The sequence below is a fragment of the Nelumbo nucifera genome, chromosome 4, assembly GCF_055504915.1.
Source record: "Nelumbo nucifera cultivar China Antique chromosome 4, China Antique-T2T, whole genome shotgun sequence".
Lineage (NCBI taxonomy): Eukaryota > Viridiplantae > Streptophyta > Magnoliopsida > Proteales > Nelumbonaceae > Nelumbo > Nelumbo nucifera.
In genome coordinates, this window is record NC_142652.1 from 35,027,599 (window position 1) to 35,054,447 (window position 26,849).

The following is a 26,849-nucleotide window of genomic DNA, read 5'->3' on the forward strand; positions in this document are numbered from 1 at the left end:
GTAAGTTATTTATCTGGGTAAATGCAATTATTTGAGTTAGTTTTTCCTGCAGAGCACTTATCCGGGTAAGTGCATTTACCCATGTTATTTTATTTCCTAGGTAAATAAGGTAATGATCATTTTAGCCTTAAAATCCATTATTAAAAGGGGCAGTTTTGTCCCATTCAAGTGTAGCAACTTTCCCCCTAGGTGGGTAAGTGATACCCAGGAAAATAAACTTTCCCTGGTCCCCACATAAATCTGAAAAAAGAACATGGGATTGTTGGTCAATGGGAACCAAAATCCTATTGACCAACTTTCCCCCTCTCAAAATCCAAAAAAGAACACCCCCTAAATGTTTGTAGCCCCACTAGTAAATGTATATGTGCTTTGCATGTGGCATTTTTTTATGATGATGATAATGATGATGATGGTAAATATATAATATATTTTCCAAAATTTCTATATATATATATATTTTTAATTTTTGTCTATAAAAATTATTCTTCTTTTTCACACTTATTTTTATTTAATATAATGAATATACAAAATTAGAGATGTACCTAAATGTTTTCTATAATTATTTATATCTTTTATATTTTTGTGTGCTTTCATCTTTTTAAATTTTTATTATTAGTTAACTCTAATATCAAGGGTTGATACATTTTGACCCAAAAAGTTGAATTGTTGACTAACCATCAAACAGAAAAACAACTCCATTATTTGATTGGTTTTAAATTTATATTTTATTTCTATTATTAATAAAAAATAATTATTCTTTGTTACACTTATTTAGTACCCCAATTTGTTCAAATTACATTTTTGTCGTTACAATTAAAAAGAAACTACATTAAAAATTAAGATATTTTAGTGAAACAAAATTTTTACACTCTTATTCACTCTTTCAACGCAAGTATAGATTATTAGGGATATTATCTTAGAGTGCATTCTCTGTTATCCTTCCCCTTGAACTTCATTTTCCATCTCAATCAGCTACTACTCAAGTGGATGTTCCCTAAAAGAAGTAAATGATTGTAAAGCAGCTTCCACTCGAGAAACAACCTTAATTTTCCTGTCATTATCTCCACCTAAAAGTTTATCTGTACACTGTGTAGTAGCCAAAAGAAGATAATAAGCTAGTATATTCATATCATCATGCTTTAGGACAAAGACTGTTGTCTTGTCTTGTTATTTTAATTCAATTACTACTAAGAAATCCTTGTTAGTGGACATAACTCAGTCTCACATCATACTATAGCAGTAAGAAATGGAGGTTAGCTTGTAACTTTGATGGGTGGAAAGATTTCCTGTTCTGAAAATGTGACATGAAGGAAAAAAGGTCACATTTGTTGATTTGCCTGTATTATGAGGAACCAGAACAATGTTTATTTATAATAAAAAAACATCACTGGATGGTAGATTAAATCTTCTTCCTACAACATGGATCATCGAAATTAAATGTAATCAAATCAAAACTTAATTTATTTTAACAGTAAATCCACTTATTAAATTTAAGGAAGAATGACCGATACCCCCAGTGTCAGAATTTGTAGATTCAATATACGATTGGGGTAGATGTCAGTTCGAAATTAATGTCAATTTATGGGTGGGTGTGGATGCATAGAATGTGGGTATCGGTCCATTTGAATGTTTATAGTCCTGCTGTGTAAATCAGAAATCTACATTGTACAAATTCATATGTTTCCATAAATTTAATTCCCCATTGCTTTAGATTGAAAAAGCAAATCAAAATAAGAACAAGGTACTCCATTATTTTATTTGAAATTGGCCCAAAACAACAATGGAATGTGAAGAAAGGTTATTATAAGCTTAGGGGCCAAACGCTTGATAATGGCTCAAGTTGCTGAGCTGAATAACTTATTGCAATTTGTCAGCCAATTTGGCTACCTGATTCAACCAACTAGTCTGTCAAATTGGATTTTGAATTGGCAAATTATAACTTGATTTAGTCTTGAGATAAGATTGTGTTATTAACCAGTTCATGAAAAGATAGAAGGAAATCAAGTAGCACTTCTTTTTCTTTTCTTTTTATTTGACTGATAAAGACATTTTGTAGATATTTTCTTTAGAGAAGGCAAAGAAGATTACTTCTAAAATGCAATATCCAGACTAGACATAGATGATGCCTCTATACCAGTTCAAGAGAGAGAACAAACATGATTGACGCCTTTATGCCAAACTTACACACCTCTCTAGCTAGCACTATTTATTTTTAGACCCATGATGGTTTTCTATTTCTCTTCTACCATCTTCGACCTCTTTCTATGGAAATAGAATGCTTTCTTATTTTTCTTTTCAAAGTTTTATGTTTCATCCATTGACCATGGGATCCAGTTTTATTTCCTTCATATAGGCAATATTCTTGGCCTGTCCAGTTTGGGGTAGTGATAATAGTAATTTATTATTATCCAAATTGTGTCCTTCTAATCTCTTCGTGCTTCATCAAATAATCATTCATTATTAAAGCGTACTTTATCAGTAAGTGAATGCCAAAAGTACATTATCAAATAAACACTTGCTAATAACGTTTTGAGCATTTTAGGGTTGTCACTCTCATGTGCTTTCCTTTGAATTTGAAGGATTTTGACCTTAAACCCTTGTGAATAAAGACATTTATATCACCATTTTAACCGGAAATTGTTGACACAATTGGGGTGCATGGGAGGGTGTGACCCAAAAATTTATATACAGTTTTTAGTGCATAAGAAAAAGGTATCACATCACATGGGCATTGTTTTGAGAAAGGGGCAATAGGCTGAGGATTTTGACATCAGGACTTGTGCATAATTTTCCCTTTTTTTTTTTTTTCTAGGCCTTTTTACAGTTCATTCCACTTCAGAATTGGAGAAATTATTTTTCTAAGTGTATTTATCCCCGACTCCCATTATAAACAGCATCCCGAACTCAAATTACCCCTTTCTTCTATGTAAATTGATGGATAGATAGGACATGGCTTCTCTGGCAGGTACAACCGCACAGCTCTAGAAGCTTAGCTAGCATCAGAAGAGGTATCTAGGTGTTTGTGACACAAGGTTCTCATTTAATTTGGAAAATTCCCCATCAGTGGCCATGGCCATGTCAAGATAAATTATTTTCATTTAGTAACAAATCTTGTTTAAAAAATGACATTAGTGGGGTTCACATGTTACAGCATATTCGGGGTTGAATTATCAGATAAATATAATATGAAAAGTGGAGGATTCTGGATTTCTGGGACCCTTGGATTAAATTTTCTTTGCATAAAGATAACTCCACATCTCTTTAATTGGTCACGCATTGAAAGAAAGGTCTATAAGGTTCACTAGCACATCTTGGGATTGATCTAGTTATTAAAATAACATATAACTAGGGTTTGAAGAGTGTCCTTGCTAAGTTGGTAACAACTAGGGAAGGGTTGGGCATGCTCCACCTTATAGGTAGGCCCCGTTGGTTTTTTTATTTAGTTATTTAGTTGGGTAAGTGCGTCATTTTTTTTTATTTTTTTAACTAATGAATGACTCTGTATTAAGTATGGAGATCGGTAAGGTTAAATTTACATTATGGAATCAATAATGTTAAATTTATATTTATTAATATTTTAAATAATTATTAAAATTTCAAGAAATATTTATTTCAAAAAATAGCTTTTCAGTTATTATGATAAGTAGAGGGTTAGTGATTAACTTAGATTGAATGAATATAGGCAGAAGTAATTGTGAACAACTATTTTTGTATTTTCTGCATTTTTTAAGAATGGATTAAACATGGTATTAGTGGGTTGTGGGTTTTAGCAGCAACTTGTTAGAAAATGCCATGAGTCTAGCTTTCTAGAAAATGAGAAGATCATGTGTCTAGTGGGCTGTGGGTTTTAGCAGGAATTTATCAGAAATTGTCACGTGTCTAGCTTTCTAAAAAATGAGAAGGCCATTTGTGTGAATAGTGATAGTGGACTGTGGGCTTTAACAATAAATTCTTAGAAAATGCCATGTGTCCAAATTTGAAAAAACCGCATGTTTGAATGATGGGGCAAACCTTCCTTTAATATATATAAGTTAAATGATAAAACAGTAAGTGATAGTCAGACAAAAATCATTTACCATGGGACCCATAATTTACAGAAAAAAGAACATAAAGTTATTGGTATCACCTTCTGATTGAACAACTCCCCCTCATTTACCTGAAAAACGAACAGGACCATAGTGGAAATTATATCTTTTTAATGATCTGTTTAAATTTATCGTCATGACTTCATCTAAAATATTGATCGATTGACCTATCTAACTGAACTTAAATTTCTAGGACATAAGAATCACAAAAATCATATTATGATTGATGATAATGGATGTGTGTGTGAGAGAGAGAGAGAGAAAGCCTTTGGGACTTTGATCTTACTAAATATAAAGCAAACTTACTAAAAAACCAAACAAAAGAAAAAAAATAGTAGAATTGGAGAGACTAGACTTTTTTTTTTCAGGCATGATTCATTGCTTCAAATCGATAGGTAATTGCACAGTTCTAGCATCCTCAGCTAGAATAGAATCAGTACAATTGGGAATGGACACTCCAACTTATAGGGGAATTTCACTTGAGACCCACTTGGGAGAGAGTGTGTGCTTGTGTGCTGCAGATTCCAAATCGTGTTCCTATAGCAAAACGAAGAGTCGAAATGATGAAGGAGATCCTTGCAATTGGCCAGCCAAAGTAGGTATAATTCGCCACTGTGAAGATGAAGACTTCTTCAACAGGGACTGATCGAACAATGTTCAAACTTCAAAGAGTCTCCTTCAATGATGATATTCTTCGAAAATTGAAGTTATATCCACTAGCAGTCCAGCACAAGTCCATATATTAAATCAATAACCTCAGCTTCAATAACGGAACACAACTGGTATGGGCTTTGCAAGCCCAACCACAAATTCACCGTGTCAGTCTCTCACTACTACTCCAGCCCCAGCTCTCTTCCATGAAAAATAAATATTAATACTTAATTTTTGGAAACAGTGCAAATATAAATATGTACAATACAAATACAAGATTTTAGAAATTCTATATATAGGGTTTTGCACTCTTCTCAAGCCTAGCTAATTGTCCTCAAAATGTCAACCTATTTGGGTTAATTGCAGTTTTCCTATTGAGCATCTAAGATCAGCAATTGTTCAAACAAAGTCAAATACAAATGATAATTTCAATTCAACTTGATTTAAGGACGTTAGCTTGCTTAGTTGGTAAGTTCATGCTTTTTGATAGTATGTATGTATATATGGACTAAAGTCTAAAATCCACCTCTGCTTGCTTAGTTATTCACCATTAATCCACTTGCCTTCACTAAAAACAAAGCTAAAACTGGAAGGAGATAAAATAAAATAAACTTCCTTGAACTGTAAAGTGGTGTGGCAAAGGACAAAAGCCATGTTCTTAGTTGTGAGTTTAGAGGTTCCCGAAAGTAAAGTTTGACTAGATCCAAGACCAAGTGCAAATAATAGATTGAATCACATTATTGAATTGACGAATAGAATTAGAGAATAATAATTAGGCTTAAACCCTAACTTTTGGGGGCAAAACCAAATTAACTTGCCAACCCCTAAATAATGGCCAAATGAAGTAATAAAGTAGAGGCTAGCAAACCTTAAAAACACCCAACTCAACAGACTATAAAAACATTACAATGCACATTATCACCTTCTAAAAAGAATTTTCCATTTCCTTCTGCACATTAGACAAGAACTTTCATAAGTGGGGGTGGTGAGGAGTATGGAATATTGGTGTTCCTGCGTCTTAACTTTCTAGCTTTCTCTTCACTTGTTCCAAATTCCAATGTACCTGTCCCCACAAATCTTTTCCACCTTTCTTTTATAAATCTCTGTTTATGGGAAATACAAAAGAAACTTGAACAAAAAGATAAAGAGAGAAAGAAAAGTAGAATCCAAGAGAACAAAGTGAAGCGAGAAGACCACCGAAAGTGAGCTGACGGAGGGAGGAGGAATAGTGGATTGCAATTCTGGGGATTTCAATTTCCACTTTCACTATTCATTTATTTACCTGCACAACAATTGCCCAGGTCAAGTGGGTGAACCAAGTGTCTTGTTTGTATGTTCTTTCTACAGACTTCACAGTGTAAAAGCATTATAAAAGCAAAAGAGAAAACAAAAGGGGGCTTACCTTTATCTCCACACAGCCTACTTAAGAAGGAAGCAAAAACAATGATCAAAGCCACCCCAGCTAATAGTCCGATGATAATTGCGAGAGTCTTCCCAACCTCATCAGAAGAATCTGTAATTCAAAGAGAAAAATGACTTCAATATTTCTTTTTTATCTTGGAATTTGATGATTTATAATAATTGAAGCTATTATTAATAACTATTTCATTTCTGTCATGAAAATAAGTGCACTCTTTATATTAAGGCTGGGTTTGTTTAAATAAAAAAATAAGAGAAACAGAATGAGAATTAGTTCATTCTTTCTGTTTCTCTCTTATCTATTAATTTCTCTGAAACCAAGCATAACCTAAGTTTTCTTGGGAAAGATAAATGGAGGTCGAGGCAGGCCCCAACTGCAATAACCACGAGGCTACCAATCATGCAATGTTCATATCAAGTTGATATAAGGACCACATGAAACCAGTAGTGCTATATTTCTCATTTAAATCGAACTTGCATACTGAATTGAAGTATCTTAGGGGCCAATTGATAACAGTTGAAGAGGCTGAACTGAATTATTATATTGGTTTGCCTTATAATGGATAAAAATAGTTTTTTTTTTTTTTGTTTCCTAACAATGGGTAAAAATAGTTACATGCATAATAAAATATTTAAAGGTCAATAATATACCTAATATACCATTTAGCCATTAAAGAGATTACAACCTACTTAGGCTGCGGCATTTCTTATTTCAAGGACTTAACTCCCTTTTACAGTTAAAATGGCCCTAAGAACACTGAATTTTTAAATGCAAAAAGGAGACAAATCTTTAAAATAAGAAATGCCAAATGCAGCCTTAATGACTTATATTCACTAAGAGATTAAGTAATAAGCCATTAAGCTCAGCCACTACAATCCTTCTCAAATGGCTCCTTTGTTTTAATGCCATTCCCATAATTAATACTTCAGGGGTATGGTTAGTGGCATATCTTTGGGTGTAAATTGGGGGGGGGGGGGGTGGGTTGTTTGGCTTCATTTCAAACAATTAAGGATTACTAATAATGCTTCTCTGACAATCACACCATCACCATTGCATTCTTCCTTTGTGTGATAAGACTCATAATGAGATTGTGATTCATTGTGGGCCCTTACATTATGCAGATAATAATGCTAAACAAATAAGTGATTGGAAAGAAACCTTCTAAGAACTTGTGACTAGAAAGTTGTTATATATTCAATACCAACCAGTCCAAAAGCATATTTCATGCCTTCCCCCTTAAAGAATTGTGTGGTGGAAAGTCACCTTACATCTTTTCATTGGCTAAGGCTAGCTTTTGAAAATGAAAGGTGCTATTGGGATTTACTATTTAATCTTTTTTTTTTCTTCACCCTCAGATCTTGTCAAATAGCTCTCATGCTTTAAAACTTGCTCACCACAATCACTATGACTGAAAGGAATTGGCTTAGGTGTGAAGACCCAAATGTCTCGTTATGATGTAGGGCCCCCATAGCTAGCCACCTGTTAAATATTTAGAGGGCCCACCATTAGAGTGCTTACACCTAAAACCAGCCTGATCAGATGGCCTTTAGCTACGTGATTTCTGCATTATCATTTTGAATATTCAAGGAATTGTGATATTCTCTCCCTCCAAATATAGGCTGACCAATCTGATTTCTTTGATGGGACCCAATTGTTGGTGGGGACTTGCCTGAAAAATGGCAAGTTAGCCTCCACTCCACCCCCGGTTTATGGGTGTTGTGTGGTACCAGCAGAGCCATTCCCATATAGACCAAACCAAACAACTAGCAAATCACTAAAGTTGGCTCTCAATAAGTCTATATTGTCTCTGTCAAGGCATGGAAAATTCAATCACAATAGGAGGACATTTTTGTAAATATGTACATTTAAGAACTCATCAACACACCACAAACCAGAATCAACGATACACACCAGAGAACACAAAAAGAAAGAACAAAAAATAAAAACAAGGAAAAAAATTACAAAATCTTCTTTAATATTTTGGATCCACTGAAACCACCCTGCAAATGATTCTTCTCATTTACAGGAGACACGTAAATTCAAAACCAGTTCAAGGAGATTGGTTTCAGCAAAATTTCATCAAGCACACAGACTCTCACTAATTAAACCCAAAGAAAATAATAATAAAACCAGAGAACCAGAAACCACCATCCGTGGTGGCAGAACTGCTTACCGTTATCCGCCTTGGAGTAATAATCCCCTATACCAACAGAGCTGGACGAGTACCTGACATAACACTTGGCCAAGAACATATCGCCGGAAGCAGCCGTGCCACAGTCAGTCCTCAACCGTCCGATCGCCTGCGACAAACAACCCTGACACTCGCTTGGGCTCAAGTCTCCGACACACTGGGCCACACCCTGAACATTCCCGGATCCCCCCACCCTGTATGTCCCACCTCCGCTCGACAGACCGGCCAGCACTGCATCTCTCCGGCTCAAGGTGTCCGAATTGTACCCAATCGACGCTCCACACTTCTTCAGCACAACCGTCTTGTCTTCGACGCCCAGGAACGTGGTGTTGTCATACTTGGCGAAGCACCCCTGCAGCTGCAACGCGCCACCGCAGGAGCCCATGCAGAGGACGCCGAGCTGGCGCACGGCGCTAGCGACGCACTGGGAGCAGTCGGGCATGGAGAGGTCGCCGCGGCATTGGTAAAGGCCGTAGACGACGTCCTGTGAGCTGGAGCCCACGATGGTGAAGTTGTTGTATGTAGAGTAGGAGGCGGAGTTGACCAGGGAGGTGAGGAGGGAGTTGAGGTTGGTCTCGTAAGCTGAGGCCGGGGTGTATTTGAGCTGAGAGCAGCCACCGTAGATGAAGGAGTCTATGCCGGAAAGCGCTGGGCTTGGGAGGAGAGAGAAGGCGAGCAGGAGAGATAACAGAAAGAAGAGAGAAGGAAGTCTAGGCCGAGCCATGTCGTCTTTTCGCTCTCTCTGGTTGGTATGTTTTCTTTGAGTCTTGACGACGAGAGCCAGAGAGAGAGAGCGAGAGAGCGAGAGAGCGAGAGAAAAAGAAAGAGAGATTAGTAGTCATGGATTTATGAAAGATGAGGGTAATCTGGGCCGTTGGTTGTGGAGGACCATGAAGCGTTGAACTTAGTAACATTCTCTCTTGTGTTAATTTCTGACACAGAGTTGCTTCGAGGGGAATTTACGTGCAACGGTTAGTAAACTCCAACGCGAGGTACCGAAAAAAAGGTTGATAAACTCGATTTTTCGTTGGACGGAATCGTCCTTTGTCTTTAGTGATAAGCTGTTTCATGTACTATCTTTATATTTTAATGCTGGTGTCTTCATTAGGACACGTGTCTTACTCAGAGTCACCATTAGTGGGGCCCATTTGGAAGGTAATGGGCCTCACATTCTGGTGTGAAATACATTTACCATGAATGAAAGGTCAGGATCTCATTTAAGTGGGACCCAAGACGGAGGTAGTGTAAATGACGAATTTGTCTTTGGAGCAACAAAGGGAAGCAGATGACGATAGAGGGTGTTATTGTCAGAAGAAGTTTCCTTGAGGTGGGACTGGGAATGGTTTGGTTACGTGGGTGAAGGAAATTTCTAGAAATTGCATGCTGTTTGTGAGAGAAACTACTTTTATCATATATTTTATTTCTTTTCTTGATTTCTTGATGAGCTTTGGCCTTTGGGGCTTCTGATTCACGGGTCAGATAACTGTATGTAAGCAAACTTGGATTCGGATTCAAATATGGGTCACTATAATATGAATTCCGATCCAAATCATGATTGAACTGTGTGGCGATTGGATGGAAGGGGCATGCAATATGGTAGTACTGATGCACCTTGACAAGATCCTTGTAGAAGTAGAACCAATGGGCCATGAGGCCCAAGGCGAACAAAGACAGCAAACTCTACTATTTTATTGACTACCTTTTTGGCTTTTTGCGGGTAGAAGATACAGCAAGAAGAAGCATTGACATTTCAAAATGAAGGGTTATTGGCTATTTGAGCATTTGGTCTCTCAAACTCTTCTTTTTTCCCAGTTTGCTTTTTCAATTATAAGCTTTCTGTCCATTGACCACACGATCCCCAACCAAGAGTCGAGACAGAAAGACAGCTACCTCCACCGACCTTCTTTCATGTCTCACTTGGCTGGTTCAGATCAGAATCATCAGACCAGTTTCAACCCAACTCCTATTAAGTACTGTAAAGGGACATGTTTACTTGAAATGCTTCAAATTTGATGATCCTAGAAGGCTAGAACTGGGTTGATTTCCCTTTTTGAGGGTATAATTGTCAGATGGATGAGTGATTGATTGATCCAGATGAACCTTGGTCTGACCAAGACTGAACCATTTTACCCCATGCATTGATTGCCTTAGAAGCACAAGAACTAGACTTTAATTGTATCACATGCTTCATTCTAGAGGTTAAAGCAGTCAATGGAACAAAATGGTCTATTCTTCCTTTCCAACCTGTGTAATTGTCGGTTAAAGTGGGGCCGAACAGGTGTTATTCAAGCTATAGTTAACCCTGACCAACCATTGCCACTTTGTCTTTTTTCCATTGCCACTTTGTCTTTTTTCCCTCTCAAGATAAAACTCTCGAATGACCAAGGGGCCACAACTATGTGTGTGTGTGAGAGAGAGATCTGGGTTACCATAGCCACATGAAATCTAATGGACAACCATGAGCCCTCCAATTGGCAGAGACAGGATAGGTATCAATTGAAAAATTGCCAAAGAAAGAGAGTTCTGAAGTGCCTAACTCCAGCAGTGCAATATGTTTTGGTATTAATCCCTTGTATAATTTACTAGACCGTGCTTATATGACTTCACTGGCTGAAATTAGACTTCGTTCACTCTCTCTGTTAATAAGGACCTCCCTGGAGGCTTGGACTTGGTGAGTTATGTCATCAAGCATCCATTTGTCCCACCAATCCCTAAAATACACCCAAAATAGAAATTCATTTTGCTGAAGGATCTTAACCATCTGATTGAGAGACTGCTGCAAATATTCTTACAGACCGTCATTCCAATAAAAGAAATGTGCAATTAAAGGAGATAAGCTGGAGATGCACACATATGCAGGTTGATCACAGAATTTGCACCTCTGGTACGCAACAGCTTCCATGGTGGTTGATTTGGTGTATCCTCCATTGAACACTGAGTACCTTGCGATATCAAAATCATGAAGAATTGTTGGAGTACTGAAATACTTAGGGTGGATTATAACAAAGAAAACCTTTATGCTTTGAACTGTATCACAATAGTTTGGGTCGCTCCTATCGAATGGAAGTAAGGTTCAGTTTGGAAGGCGTATAAATAGAAATATGTATAATGTAAAACCTTATATTTTATATATATTTATACCGTACATATTTATATTTATACTCTTTCTGAAACAAAGCCTAAATAAATAAAAGAAGAACAAGCTGACTGACAGAACATTTTAATGAAGTTTTAAAGTATCAGTATCACAATATGTATGGCTAAAATAGGGAATGGATATGTATCATGATTCATGATACACCTTGAATTTGCGTGGATATTCACCATTTGCCACTTCGTAGGATATGAACTTCGAGAATTCGTCGTTATGATTCATAATGCCACTTCAAATTGATGACCCATAAGAGTAGTGAAAAAATTAAGCATAGTTTCAATGCCTCCAATTCCAACTTGACATTTGCTATCTGCTACAGTCCCCTTGCTTTGTAATTGAACATGGATACCAACAGGTGGGAGGTGGCAAAATGAGATAAAATACTCCAATAGGTGTGACAAAATGAGAGAGAAAGGAAGTATACTTCTTATGAGCACCTCACTCATCTCCTTGAAATCTTCCCACTCGAAACAAAATGAACCTCCTGTATCCCTTGGGATCCGATTATTGAGAGCTCGTAGAACAGATTATATACATGAAAGGCAAAATCTCTCCTAAAGAGAAAAGGTAACTCTTATCAAAATCACTCTTGAAGTCTTTTTGCATACTTTCTTTCTCTTTTCCTTCTTCCTTTGCCAAGGTGGCAAAGAGACTGAAATAAAAAAGATCATGGTTTCATTTGTTTTTCTTTAAGTTATTTATCTATTTTCTAAGAAAGGTTTTCCCGGATAAGTGTATTTATCTATTTTCTTTTATAGAAAAAATTTCGATAAATATCTTGTACTTTAGGTCGAGTGCCAAATTAGCATCTGTACTTTAAATCGCAACAACCTAGCACCCCAAACTTTTAATTTGCGACAATTTAATACTTGGTGTTAAATTTTCGTCAATTTGAAGATAAAAAGTCCTAAAAACCCGTCAGTACGATTTAAATCGCAACAATCTAACACCAGAACTTTCAATTTGAGACAATTTGATACCTGAGTGTTAAATTTTCGTCAATTAGAAGATAAAAAGTCTTAAATACCCGCAACTATTTGATTATCGATTAAAATTACGAAAATAACCCATCATCTATTTTGATCGGTGCAAACCACTGTTCATACTTTATTTACAGAGAATCCGAAAACCAGCTCCCTCACGCCGGTGGTGTCAAGCCGGAAAAGTTGATTTCGATGGTCGTACACGATGCAGGAAAAGTTGAAGTTGAAGTCAAAGGATCTAGTAACATTGCTGGAGGACGATTCCTGTTGCACGTCGCTGGAACATTAATGCGCCCACTGTTTACTCAGCCATTGCCGGAGAAAGACGACTTGTTGCTGGCGCCGAAGAGACAACCGGAGAGGAGAGAGACTTCACTCAGTTCCGACCATTTTACCCGGCGTTAACTCCCTTTCTTCATTCTATGCACGCTACACTCAATTCTGGCGTCACATTTTGAGTGCTGGCTTCACACGGCGCTTCACCTGGCGCAGTACAAGTGCTGACTGGTAGTTTTTGAAAGGGGTGAGGGCATGCATTAAAGCTTCTCTACAATTGTCTCTATGCATTCTGTGATACTTGTTCGAAACTAGTTGTCTCAAGTCTCAACCCAACTTGAGCAAAAAGGTTTGCTTCGCCCATATATAGGAAAAGGGAGAAAGAAAAGCAATGGATTACCGGGAAGACACACAGACGGGCCTCTTCCGTTTCTTTCTCCGATTACATAACCGAAAAAGACCTCACAAACAAGGTAACACACTGAGATTGGCAGATTGGGTCTCTCCTTCCTCGTTTGGTTCGTCTAAAACATTGTTAAAATCGTTTTTGGATCTGATGAAGGAAGATTTGGCCCGACCTCGTAATCACTCAACACGTGGCAAAGGCAACAGCTCGACACAATAGCGCGCCCAAGGCGCGAGCACCGAAGGGAGGAATCAACAGTCCAAACTCCCTACCAGCAGTCCGAACTCCCTACTAGGAGCCCGAACTCCCTACAAGGAGCCCGAACTCTCCCTTAGGCCTCGAGCCTCACACAAGGCAATGACCTGAACTGGCCCGCCCCATGGCAGTTCGGGACACTCCCCTATCCGAACTCAAGACTTCACCTCACTCACCACTCCAGCGCTTCGCCTCCAGGACGCCGAACTGAACAAACGTACCATACCTGACACCGAGGAGGTCCGTATCCAAGGGCGGCGCACCTGACTGACTTAGGATCTGACGCTTGACAGCCGCACTTCAACGGCCACCTGCCACCGTCATCGCCAGTCGCAGAGATGACTCCGACAAAGAGAGCAGTGGCGGTTTTGTCCAGCAGAGGGGATGACACCCGAACTGGCAGGAGCTCAGAGATAATCATACCCGACCTGACAGAAGCTTAGAAGTGAGTGCACGAGGTGGTTATAAGAGGCTCCCTACCCCCCAAGAACAAGGTATGTGAACTTTGCGCCATCTGATTTTATTTTTCCTTTGAGAGAATTCTAACTTGAGCTTCGGAGCAATCTCACCGGGTTCCCCCCGGAGTTTCCTCATCTTCTCCGTTTCAGGTTCCCTGTAGCTCCGTTCAGAGGCAAGGTCATCGATAGGTAGGACCGGCCGGATTGCGCACCATCAATTGGCACTGTCTGTGGGAATACGCTTCTAAAAGCCTCCCTCTAAAACTCTCATAACCTCTTCTTTTTCCAAAAACCCTAACACTCATGGCTTCTTCCAGCAATGCTGGACGTGGCACAAAGATGAACACCATCGGGGAACAACTCCAAGTCCCCGTGGTGTGCATCGGACAGTTCACCATCCCCCTTTCGGTGGATGGGATCCCCAGCTTGAATGCGCCACAAACAGTGGCGCCCATAAACCTTCCTGCCATGAACGTCCCTCTTCCACTCCCTATCGAAACAACTTTTGCTGAAGCAACTGCTGTCCTCCTGGCGACCCGCTAGAACCAGTTTGACGACCTGATGCAATGCATGCGGGCAATGCAAGCCCAAATGCAACAATTCCAGCAGCATCAACTCCAGCAGCACCAAGTACTACACCACCTCTCTCAACATCACTATCAGCAGCAGTTCCCCCAACTACCCCTGAACCAGTCATTGCTTCCACCTCGGCACCCTGCTCCGAAGCCGGTTAAGGCCTCCCCTCAGGGTGGATGCCCTCACCGAGGAGAAGCCTCCCAACTCTAGAACCCCCCTAACAGCCAGGCCTCGTCCCCAGGCTGAAGGGAAAGGAAAATCACCCCCGCCTCGCAGCTCGCAGGTGGGTCGGGAACCTCGCCCGCAAAGTCAGCACCTCGGCGCTCCAAGCCTGAGTTCCCGCTCACAGAGAACCGATTCAGCGCCCTAGCAGCAAACTACCAATATTCCGGGCCCGTCGAGCTCGGCAACACAAAGGCCAGCAGCGCCAGTACCAAGCCCACTCAACAACGAAGGCGCCGGCGAAGTCACCGAACTGCCACCCGTGTCCTGCCCGAGATCAGAGGTAAGGAAGAGACGAGCTCAGACGAGGTAAAGGCTACCCCAATTCTCTCAGTTCCTTCCCTCCTCGCATCAGAATTCCTGGCAGTCCCCATGCCCAGAGACTTCAAGCTCCCACCTTTGGACAAGTATGATGGGTCCTTTGACCCCAACGACCACGTCGATGCTTTCTAGTCCCAAATCCACCTCGCTAGGGCCAGTGAATCATGCATGTGCGTGGCCTTCACCACCACCTTTAGGGGAGTGGCCCGCACCTGGTACAGGAACCTAGCCCCCGGGTCAATAAGAAGCTGGACCCAGTTCGTGCAGGTCTTCACCGCACACTTCGTTACCAGCAAGCGGTGCCCCAGAACCGAGGAAAGCATCTTCGGAGTAGTCCAGAGAGAAGGAGAATCCATCCGGGGCTACATCAAGCGGTTCAATGAAGCGTGCTTGCAGATACCGCAATTAGACCCCGTGGTACAGCTCGCGGCGGCCAAGAGAGGAGTAACGCACAAGGAGTTCAAATGACACATGGTAGCCAACCAGCCCGCGATCGTGGCCGAATTCCTCAAGCTCGCGGACAAGAACAGAGGAAGAGATCAACCAAAGGACCGAAGGCGGGGTCGAGAAAAGGAAAAGAGAAGGTGAGCCCTCCAACCCAGGTGACAGAAGAAACCCGGCCCGGGAGGCGAAGCCAAGCCAGCCGTCCCGAGCTCCCTTAGTAGTTCAGACGGATTACACATCGTTAAACACGAGGCAGACCTCTATCTTGATGACGATCAAAGACGCCCCATACGTAAAGTGGCCACCTCGCCTAAAGGGGAATCCAAACGAGAGAAATAAAAATTTGTACTGTAGTTTTCATAGAGATCACGGTCATAGTACCAAATAGTGTAATAATCTTCGGGACGGGATAGAAGGACTCATCCGTCGCGGATACTTGAGAAATTTTGTACAACATAATAATAATAATAACAATAAGGCAGGTCGGCAAGGGGAGCACGGAAAGGATGCCCCCGAATCCAGCAGCAGACCAGCCGAAGCGTTGCAACGACAGCCTCCGGAAGAGAGGCCAGTTCAGGGAACCATCCATGTGATAGTGGAAGGTTCGGTGGTAGCAGGGTGTACTTCGGCAGCAGCCCATACGTCAGTTCGCGAGGCAGCCCGAGAAGAACAAAACCCTCCAAAGAGGCCGAAGATAGAAGAACCGATCTTCTTCACGGAAGACGATGCACGAGGTGTCCACTACCCCCACGATGACGCGCTTGTCATAAAACTAAGGATCAACGACTTCGAAGTCAGGCACGTACTTGTGGATTCAGGTAGTTTGGCGGACATCCTCTTCAAGTTGGCATTTGACCAGCTACAGTTGCAGAGAAGCGAGTTGAAGCCCGCAAACACTCCTTTGGTGGGCTTTAGCGTAGAGGAAGTCAGGCCCCTTGGGAAGATAACAATACCTGTGGAAGTCGACACATGGCCTTGTGCAGCTAGACTCAACCACGATTTCCTGGTGGTCGCGACCCCCTCCCCATACATTGCCATAATAGGACGGCCAATTACGCATATTCTGCGGGCAGTGGTCTCCACCTACTATCTGGAAATGAAGTTCCCTACAGATTTCGGTGTGGGGGTAGAGCGGGGCGACCAGCTTGAGTCCCGCAAGTGTTATGTTGCCGCCCTGAAGGGAAAAACCAAGACGGCCGACGACCTCGAGCTGGAGCGGCCTACGGAGAAGATCGAGGAACGAGCTTCGCCCACAGAGGAAATGGTCGCAATCCCGACCGGCTACGGATCCGGCTCGAACGCTACAGATCGGTGCTTCCGTCAAGGAGCCTCTACGAACCGAATTGGTGAGTTTCTTACTTCAAAATTTAGATATTTTTGCATGGTCCGCGGCCGATATGCCCGGTATTGACTCTGGCCTTATAACTCACAAACTTAACACTGACCCTGTAGTCAGACCCATTAGACAGAAGAAACGCAACTTAGCCCCGGAGCGCTGGAGGGTGGTCGACGAGGAGGTCGAAAAGCTCCTCGTAGTAGACTTCATAAGGGAAGTTCATTACCCGAGCTGGGTAGCCAACCTAGTACTGGTGAAAAAGGCAAACGGAACGTGGCGTATGTGCGTCGACTACACCAACCTGAACCGAGCTTGCCCAAAAGACTGCTTCCCCTTCCCCATAATTGACCGCCTAGTGGACGCGACCTCGGGACATGAGTTGCTAAGCTTCTTGGACGCCTACTCAGGCTACAACCAAATCAGGATAGACCAGTCTGATGATGAAAAAACCAGCTTCATAACCAAGTTCGGCCTATACTGCTACAAGGTCATGCCCTTCGGACTGAAGAATGCTGGGGCAACCTTCCAAAGACTTGTAAATAAGCTATTTCGGCCCTTAATTGGAACGAAAATAGAATGTTATGTAGACAACATGGTCGTTAAGACGCAGTTCTCACAGGAATTAATACAAGACTTAGATTCTGTCTTCCAAATTCTGCGTCAATTTAGCATGAAACTGAACCCCAACAAATGTGTCTTCGGTGTCACTTCGGGTAAGTTTCTAGGGTACATTGTCAACCGGCGTGGCATTGAGGCCAACCCGGACAAGATAAAGGCCGTCCTAGATATGAGACCACCCCGTAAAGTAAAATAAGTTCAGAGGCTAAACGGCCGCATAGCCGCTCTGAGCCGCTTCATGTCCAAATCGGCAGACCGCTGTCTGCCTTTCTTTAAGGCAATTAAAGGCAAAGGGTTCGAATGGACCCGAGAGTGCCAGCTCGCGTTCGACAAGCTAAAGAGCTACCTCGCTACTGTGCCAACCTTAGCCAGACCCGAGGAGGGCGAGGTCTCAGAACTGTACCTCTCGGCAAGCGACGAGGTGGTCAGTTTGGTACTAATAAAAGAAGTAGATCGGGTCCAGCAGCCTGTCTATTATGTTAGTAAAATTCTGCAGGGAGTAGAGGCGAGATACCCGTAGATAGAAAAGCTAGCATATGCATTGGTAATTGCAGCTCGGAAACTCCGCCCATATTTCCAGGCTCACACTGTCATGGTCTTGACCGACAAACCTCTGAGGCAAGTCTTACTCAAGCCCGAGGTTTCCGGTCGGCTAACGAAGTGGGCCATTGAGCTCAGCGAGTACGATCTCCAGTATAAGCCATGAACTGCTATTAAGGCCCAAGCCTTAGCAGATTTTATCGCCGAGTGCACGTTTAGCCTCGAAGCCCCTGGGCCGGTTGAGCCCGAGATCCCCAGTTCGGGTGAGCCCGGAGCTCCCAAGCCAATAGAGTCTGGACCCCGTAAAGTAGCAGCCAGTGTGGCATCTCTCCTGGTTAGGCCAAACGCGAACTGGGATGAGGAGCCCTGGATCCTTCACGTAGATGGATCCTCGAACCAGCAGGGCAGCGGGGCTGGAATAGTCCTACGCGGCCTGGGTGGCACGAAATTGGAATACACACTACGCTTTGAGTTCGCAACATCCAACAACGAGGCGGAGTACGAGGCACTGATAGCCGGACTGAACCTAGCGCAAAAGGTAAGAGCAAAGCACATAGTTATCTGCAGTGATTTCCAACTCGTGGTCAACCAGGTTACGGGCGAATACAAAGCATGCGAGCTCACTATGATCACATACTTGGCAAAAGTAAAGGAGGCTCTGCTCAACTTCCAGTCACACTTTATCAGGCAAATCCCGAGGTCAGAGAACACTGAGGCCGATGTCCTGTCCCGGTTAGCCAGCACGAGTCACAACACCATGAGAACCGTGTACATAGAGGACTTACCTCGGCCTAGCATTCTTAGTGGGGCAGAGGAGGTCGCTCCCGTCTTTGAAGCAGAGCCGAGCTGGATCGACCCACTCGCGAGCTTCTTGCTAGATGAAACCCTCCCTGCGGACCGCAATGCAGCCAAGAGGGTGCATCGCCAGGCAGCCAAATACATCATAATAGACGAGCGGTTGTACCGACGGTCCTACACGCTCCCCTACCTGCATTGCTTGCGACCTGCTGAAGCCGAGCTCGTACTCCGCGACACTCATGAAGGTCTATGCGGCGGACACCTGGGGGGCAGAGCCCTTGCCCAAAAGGCACTTCGACAAGGATACTACTGGCCAACGATGAAGGCAAAGGCTGTCGAGCTCGTCAGAAAATGCGACAAGTGTCAGAAGCATGCCAATATCCACCATCAGCCTACTGCTGACCTCAAGTACCTCACCAGTCCATGTTCCTTTGCGCAATGGGGCATCGACCTCTTGGGGCCATTCCCGCCAGCAACAGGTGGGAGAAAGTTCCTAGTGGTGGTAGTAGATTACTTTACAAAGTGGATAGAAGTTGAACCTCTGGCAACAGTTATAGCCCGAAACATACAGAACTTCTTTTGGAAGAACATAGTATGTCGCTTCGGGCTACCTCGGGTACTAATCTCCAACAACGGCAAACAGTTCGAGGATATCAAGTTCCAAGAATGGTGCCTAGATATGGGAATTCGTCAGAACTTCACATCAGTCGTACACCCGCAGGCAAACGGTCAGACAGAAGTAATGAACAGAGCCATCCTCCGCGGACTGAAAGCACGACTAGACCGAGCTAAAGGGTTGTGGGCGGACGAGCTACTAAGTGTTCTATGGGCTCACCAAACTATGGAAAAAACCGCCACGGGAGAGACCCCCTTTAACCTCACCTACGACACTGAAGCGGTAATCCCGACGGAAATTGAAATACCTACACTACGACTAGAAGCATATGACGATCAGACAAACAGAGACGAGTTACGTACCAAACTTGACCTACTGAACGAGGTAAGAGACCTCGCGCACATTCGGACAGCGGCCTACCTTCCGCGTCGGCGACCTGGTTCTCCGTAAGATCATGGTACCCGAACCCGGCGTGGGCAAAGTTGGACCAAATTGGGAAGGGCCCTACAGAGTAAAGAGAGCGCTCGGGGGGGGCATACGAGCTCGAAACCTTATAGGGCAAACAAGTACCCCGAGCGTGGAACATCGTCAACTTAAGGCGATACTACCTATAGACCACCAAGCGAAGTGGACAAGTTGCTACTAGAGCCTAAGGGCTAGGGTGCCGAGCTAACGAAGGAACCTCGACATAGGCAAGCAAAGAAAAGTGTCAGTCAAAGCCGAAGCGGAGACAACGAACTAATAGGGACATCGACATCTCAGAGACTAAGTATTAACACCAAAACAGGCTGTGCGAGTGCAGTAACCCGGGCAAGAAACAGATCGGGCATATGGTCAGTTCGGAAAATACGGTCAGTTCGGGAGAAAGAATAACCAACACTTAGCCAAAAGAAAAGTCATTCCATTTCAAAATAACGGAGTGTACATTTCGAACAAAAAAAAATTTACATTTCACAGGCCCGAAGCTACTTCTTCATTATCAGAAGGCACTTCAACGATACCCGAAGGTCTTGCCTCGCCCTCGGAATCTGACTCACCATCAGCAGCATTGGCTATCTCTTGAGTTATGTGCAAAGTGGATATGACACTGATATCGAGCTTGGGGTACATATTCCGGATCATCCACCGGCTTAGTTTAAAACCCCTTCTGTACGAGTCCACCATCAGATTATCAAAGCGCGGCGAGGCGATGTACTCATCGACGACCTTCTTCTTGGCATCTTCGATGCCTTGAGGAAAGATCTGCGTCCTCTCCCTAATATCCTCCTGAAGGTTTTCAACCTGACGCTGCAGATCCAGCCTCAGGTCCACCATGTGCTTCACCACTACTCCCATGGCCTCGGCATCTCTTTGAGACCTCGCCTGCCTGGTTTGTGCAATGCGAGCAGCCACCTCAGCAGCGCGAGCAGCCGCCTCAGCAGCTCGGGAAGTCGTCTCGGCAACACGGAGAGCCTCTTCGGCAGCTCGCACCTGCCTCGAGCTCCTTTCCACTTGGGCCGCCAAGGCATGGATAGAAGAGTTCACCTACCAAAAGGAAAGAACAAGTGATCAGAAGAACGACAGCAAGAGGGATAAAAGCAAAAGAGCTCGACAAAAAATCTGACTTACCACCATGGCATGAGTGACAGCATGACAGGCCACCTGGTTCAAAGGGAGATCGGTCCATGCCGCGACCTCCTCGGGGTAAATGGCCTCCTACTCTTCTAAAGAGCGTGGTTCGGCGACAACACACTCCTGAATTCCCCTTGGGCTCCTGAGCCTGAGGGCCCAGCTCGCGTATAAGCAGACCCAGAGTAAGCGAGAGCACCAGAGTAAGTGGGAGCCCCCGTGTAAGTAGTCTCAACATAAGGGGCCCCTGCCGCTTCTTGCATTAGAGAAGCCATCTCAGGCTCCTTGGGCGGATCCTCTGATGGGTAGTCTGGTACCTCTGGCTCCGCATCCCGGGGCAGCTCGGCATGAGTTCGTTTGGCGATTCGCTTCCTCCTCTTCATGCCTTGAAACAAGTGCCCACCACGAGTCCTTTCTGAGTCCATTACACCTGCAAAAAGAGTTCGGCATCAGAAAAAACAAAAGAACAAAGCAAAACAAAAAACCTTTGAGTAAGGAACCTACTCGAACTCAGGCCGGCCGCAATGAGCTTGGCCTCCGTCAGATATTGATGGCATTTTAGCCCAAGCCGCGCCCATTGCCGGAGGCCCTTCACCGTCTCTTTATCAAGCGTAACACCGGAGTCAGGGGTGGCCATTCCCCACACGGTCTGAAACGGCCACCCCAATACACTTCGCACCCCGAAGTAGTCCCGCTTCCACGCCGGGACCTTGTTGGGAAGTTCTTGTAAAAGCTTAAAACCCGGGCGAGGAGACAGGTAATACGCCCGCCTATGCCCGGGAAGGGGACCCGCTTGCTTCTTAAGCATTAAAATGGAAGAGAAGATCTCCAAGTCTAAAGGAAAGCCCTGTTCGCAAAATAGGGAGATTGTCCCCACCAAGTTACGAATGAAGTTTGGGTGAAGCTGGCCGACAGTAACGCCGAAGTGGTTCATGACCTCGACAAAGAGAGGGTGGAAAGGCAAGCACAACCCCGCAGCGAGCTGCTCTCGGAATATCACGATCTCATCAGGACCGTGCTCCCAAGGGAAACTGCCCGAAGGTATGAAGTAGGTGTACTCCCCAGGCAGGTTAAACTGGGTAATAAGGGACTGAAGCCCCTCGGGCGTCATGGTCGAGGGCCCAAACTTGTCTAACATCCGACCTCGATGAGAGGTGGACGCCAAACTGCCCGAGGCGACTCGGCCTACGGGCTCGAATTCTTCCTCAAGTTCTTCCTCAGGTTCGCTAGGACCGTCGGGGGATGCAACTCGGTTCGTAGAACCTGCATCGGACCCCCTTGAAGAACTGTCTGAGCTATCCGAGCTAGACATCGGGAAGAGAAGATGGATTCCAAGAAAGTACTCACCCGGAAAAAGGCTTGAACGGACTGCGGAAACTTGAACACGAGCTAAAATCTTGAGTGCGAACTAAAAGCTTGGACGCGAGCTGAAACTTGGACGCGAGCTCAAGAAGCAAAGCGCAGAAGTGACAAAGCGACTAGGGTCCCCCACTATTTATACCCACAGTAACCGAGAATCAACAGCTCAGATCAAAGCCAATCCGACGGCCCGCAGTCGCGCTGGCCACACGTCTCTTGAAACCGAGATGTGACTGGCCACACGTCTCTCGAAACTGAAAGCGCACGTCTCCTCACATTAAATGCGGCAGCGGCACGTTTTCAAATTTGAAAAGACGCCTGCTGTCACATCCCCCAGCGACGCACTTTTTGAAATAAAGCGCGCGCTGTCACGTCTCCCAACGGCGCGCTTTTTGAATTTTTGAAATAAGGCGTGCGTTGTCACGTCTGTTAGCATTAGTAGGCAGGTCGACGCATTTCCCGTCTTTTGGGCACTCGAGAAACCCAAAGAACCTTGACAACGCCCCTCGCGCTATCAGTCAACCGAAATTCAAAGTGCGGGACAAATCCACCCGCCACCTTGCGAACTCCCCGCGCCAGGGCAAGACCCTTAGCACGAGGATTGGAGGCAATTGATGAAGGAAGATTTGGCCCGACCTCGTAATCACTCAACACGTGGCAAAGGCAACAGCTCGGCACAACAGCGCACCCAAGGCGCGAGCACCGAAGGGAGGAACCAGTAGTCCGAACTCCCTACCAGCAGTTTGAACTCCCTACAAGGAGCCCAAACTCTCCCTTAGGCCCCGAGCCTCACACAAGGCAATGACCCGAACTGGCCCGCTCCATGGCAGTTTGAGACACTCCTCTATCTGAACTCAAGACTTCACCTCGCTCACCACTCCAGCGCTTTGCCTCCAGGACGTCGAACTGAACAAACGTACCATACCTGACACCGAGGAGGTCCGTATCCAAGGGCGGCGCACCTGACTGACTTGGGATCTGACACTTGACAGTCGCACTTCAACGGCCACCTGCCACCGTCATCGCCAGTCGCAGAGATGGCTCCGACAAAGAGAGCAATGGCGGTTCTGTCCAGCAGAGGGGATGACACCCGAACTGGCAGGAGCTTAGAGATAATCTTACCCGACCTGACAGAAGCTTAGAAGTGAGTGCACGAGGTGGTTATAAAAGGCTCCCTACCCCCAAGAACAAGATATGTGAACTTTGCGCCATCTGGTTTTATCTTGCCTTTAAGAGAATTCTAACTTGAGCTTCGGAGCAATCTCACCGGGTTCCCCCCGGAGTTTCATCATCTTCTCCGTTTCAGGTTCCCTGTAGCTCGTTCAGAGGCAAGGTCGTCGACAGGTAGGACCGACCGGATTGCGCACCATCAGGATCTTTTCTAATATTTTGTGTCTTTTATTGTCCGTTTCTATGATTCAGATCTAGACGGAATTGATCTCCGTCATTGGGAGATAAGGGAAAAATGTTGCCACATAAGCAAGCCGAAGAAGCGATTATCTCGAACTTTAACGAGACGGAGCATGAAGGAAAGGAGGAGGAGAAGACAGATCAGTCCATGTTTAGCGTGAAGAGCCTCCTTTGGCATGGCAGCTCCGTTTATAACGCCTGGTTCAGTTGCGCTTCGAATCAAGTAAAACCCACAAAGACCGGGATAATAAAAATGAATTCCATTAGCTCCTTTGCTCAATCTTGTCTGAGGAAATTCAATCTTGCCTTTCATTACAGGTAGATCAGTCCACCTTTGGAGCTTGCTGTGCGACGACGGTGTTCATACCTTCCTTCCACAATTATCGGATTTGGTCTTTTCCAGCAACAACAGCTTACACCGCCTGTCTGGCCAAGCCCAGCAACAACAACTCCTGAATGATTTGTCATGCTTCTCTCAACCACATCTTAGTTCATCCACTGTTAATAGATCTGTTCGTTCCAAGACCCTGATCCCTTCAAACCTTGAGGATCACTTTACTGCTGAAATCTCCTCGTCGTCCCGGTATTCAGATCAGGCAGCATCAGAGGTCTTTTCCCCATCTCACAAATCAGCGATTCTCAACCAGTTCCAACAACAACAGAGCATGCCATCGCCAATCAACACGAATGTTTTTTCCCCAAAAATCGCTGATCATTCACTCTTATAGGCATCCTTTGGTGTTCCATCCCCGGGCAGGATGTCACCTCGAAGCATGGAACCTCTCTCCGATGAGCTCTCAACTCTTGCATCTTCTCAGTGTGAGAAGCAGCAGCAGCGGAGTACCTGTCGGAATTTCTCTCCCACTTGCAGAGAAATTATAGTTGGCGTCATTTTTGTAATTTCGATTGGGGATCCATGCATTATTCGAAATAGTTAGGGGTATTTAGGACTTTTTATCTTCTAACTGATAAAAAATATAAAGCTTGGGTATTAAATTGTCGCGATTTAAAGTACGGATATTTATTGGAAAATTTTCCTTTTTTTTATTTCTCATATAAATATTTATTATTAAATGGGATATTTTTGTCTAATTTAAGTATTGACAATATTGAATTAATGATAAAGAAAGAATATGAATTTTTTGTCTAATTAAATTAGACAATATTTTTGTCTAATTTAAGTATTAATGTAAGTGATAAAGAAAGAATATGAATTTTTTGATTAATGAGAATCAAAATCTCATTGATCAATTTTTAAGAGACGATTGTTGAGGTAGTTTACGGAGACAGTTAATTGAAACAAAGTTTGACATAAGAGATGGAGGTTGGGACCCCAAGGAGGTGACTTCATGTATAGATGTTAGTATGGATTATGGAACCGAATTTAGAAATCCTGTACCATCTTTATCAAGGAAATTTCCAATAAAGAATAAAAATTTCCAATAAAGAAGTGCATGGTGCAATCACAGACCTCTCTGAGACATCTTCTCATACTTGTTTGCTATGGCAAGAGGTAAAGAAGCAATGGTGCCCGAGCTTTAGGAACAGGCAGATAGTATAGCAGTTGGGAGTAGAAAGAATATACAAAACTGGGAAAATGGAAAAGTGGAAGGTTTCTTTCAACTCCAAAGCTACCAGCAAGACACTAACATAAATGACCTGAATTTGGGAGTGGGACAAACTGTTTAATCTAAAACCATTACCAAGATATTTGATTCTACCTCTTCTTTTTGACTTCCCATGCTATGTGGTTTGGGCACGTTGAATAGGGGTGTCCACGGTTCGGTTAACCGAATCATGCATAGCCATTTTTTGTAAACCGAATCAGTGGTATCAATTTTTTCATTTTGTCAAATCAATATCACCGATTAACTAGTCCGCCGGTTTTGGTTTTTGACCAATTCGATTCTTCGGTTTTTTATATTTATACATATAAATATAAATACCGGTCAGTTTAGTTAACCGTCGGTTTTAATATATTAAAAATATACATATAGACAAAATTATCGGCACTCCACTCCCATAACAATTTTATGGAATGTGTGGATGGAAAGGAATGGGATAATTTTTGAAAACCTGGAATCACAGGATGATTTCTTTGATCTCCGTGTGCAAAGAATGCCAGGATATTCAAGTTCTCTTTTTTTTTTCTTTTGATTCTGGACATGCATTTCATTTCTAGCTATTTCTTTAATTAGTCTGATAAGAGTCAAATGCTTAAATGTGTAGTCTCTCTGTCTAGGAATGTTTGTTCACCTATTGTACTTATTATTACATTTTATTTTACCTTTTCTCTAAAATTAAAAAAAAAATGATTTGGTTATGTACATGGAAACCTTTGGAAACCATCTATTGCAGAAGCAAGGAGTTATCTAATGCATGTTCAAGGTTCCAAAAGAGTTCCCGGAAGCCAAAAGAAAATATCTAATAACCCATAATCTGACAAAGTACATTGCCTTTTATATAGTATTAATACAATAAGAACTCATATTCTGACAGAGGATATCGCCTTTATGTAGTGGAAGCAAATAAGCTTTGTTATGTATATACCAGTTTTTTTTTTTGTGTGTTTTTTAATGATTAAATGAAGACAAACAATTACTGTTCTTACCAAGAAAATCTCAGCAAGAGTCACTTCATAGCAGTTAAACTGTTACTCATAATCAGTTATGACCTGTTGAAAATAATATTCAGGAATACTTTAGACATCCTGCAACACTCGACAGCGGTATTCTCCAAGGGCCCATATTGGAAAGATGTTCCGGTATGCAGCATAAGTGATCATACAGTTCTTATTGAACACTCCCGTAATTTCCTGCTACAAGAAAAAAGTATAAGATAAATGGTAATGGGGACTCTTAACTGAAATACAGAGACTTGAAAGTCAAATCTCTTGAACACTTATTAATTATTTTCCGATTAATGTTAGGTTTTTTGATAGTTTAACAATCATACTATACAAATGAGATGAAATTTGACCAGTAATACATTTCACGAGTGATTTGGAGAATTACCTCCTGTGGAAAATCACCATTCTCCATTTGGGAATTTATCAACAATCTTGCTGCCCGTTGCAATGGCGTTTGGTCCCTCTCAGCCTACTCAAGAGAAGATTTCAGAAT

General features: G+C 43.2%; 3 protein-coding genes across 5 annotated transcripts in view; all 3 read right to left on the reverse strand.

The window, feature by feature from the left end:
* Positions 1 to 5,461: 5,461 nt before the first annotated feature.
* LOC104607388 (plasmodesmata-located protein 7-like) lies at positions 5,462 to 9,173 on the reverse strand. Its single transcript, XM_010273028.3, has 3 exons — positions 8,330 to 9,173; positions 6,139 to 6,249; positions 5,462 to 6,018 (listed from the first exon to the last, which is right to left on the reverse strand). Exons 1-3 carry the CDS (start codon positions 9,069 to 9,071, stop codon positions 6,011 to 6,013), a joined length of 861 nt encoding a protein of 286 aa, XP_010271330.1. The 5' UTR covers positions 9,072 to 9,173; the 3' UTR covers positions 5,462 to 6,010.
* An 11,087-nt stretch (positions 9,174 to 20,260) lies between these two features.
* On the reverse strand, positions 20,261 to 23,740 carry LOC148792158 (uncharacterized). Of its 2 annotated transcripts, XR_016085400.1 has the most exons (3): positions 21,463 to 23,740; positions 20,959 to 21,388; positions 20,263 to 20,874 (listed from the first exon to the last, which is right to left on the reverse strand). XR_016085400.1 is itself a non-coding variant. In XM_088902915.1 (2 exons), exons 1-2 carry the CDS (start codon positions 20,962 to 20,964, stop codon positions 20,302 to 20,304), a joined length of 579 nt encoding a protein of 192 aa, XP_088759041.1. In that variant the 5' UTR covers positions 20,965 to 23,740; the 3' UTR covers positions 20,261 to 20,301. The 2 variants fall into 2 exon arrangements, 1 of the variants encoding a protein (XP_088759041.1); XM_088902915.1 differs by having other exon boundaries at positions 20,261 to 20,874; positions 20,959 to 23,740.
* Positions 23,741 to 26,133: 2,393 nt separating this feature from the next.
* The window catches only part of LOC104607389 (cycloartenol Synthase), an 81,456-nt gene continuing 80,740 nt past the window's right edge, over positions 26,134 to 26,849 (reverse strand). Inside the window, exons 19-20 of one of the 2 annotated variants that reach the window (XM_010273030.3) lie at positions 26,742 to 26,825; positions 26,134 to 26,542 (exon numbers count right to left, since the gene is read on the reverse strand). In XM_010273030.3, the coding sequence (XP_010271332.1) occupies positions 26,429 to 26,542; positions 26,742 to 26,825 (198 nt within the window). In that variant the 3' untranslated portion in view covers positions 26,134 to 26,428. Of the gene's footprint in view, positions 26,546 to 26,741; positions 26,826 to 26,849 lie in introns of both variants that reach the window. The other variant, XM_010273029.3, reaches the window with a different exon arrangement.

Excerpts from the sequence above, each read along its gene's own strand:
- LOC104607388 (XM_010273028.3), bottom strand. The coding sequence starts at position 9,071 with ATGGCTCGGCCTAGACTTCCTTCTCTCTTCTTTCTGTTATCTCTCCTG. Across the intron at positions 6,250-8,329 it reads TTACTCCAAGGCGGATAACG|ATTCTTCTGATGAGGTTGGG; the intron begins GTAAGCAGTTCT and ends TTTGAATTACAG.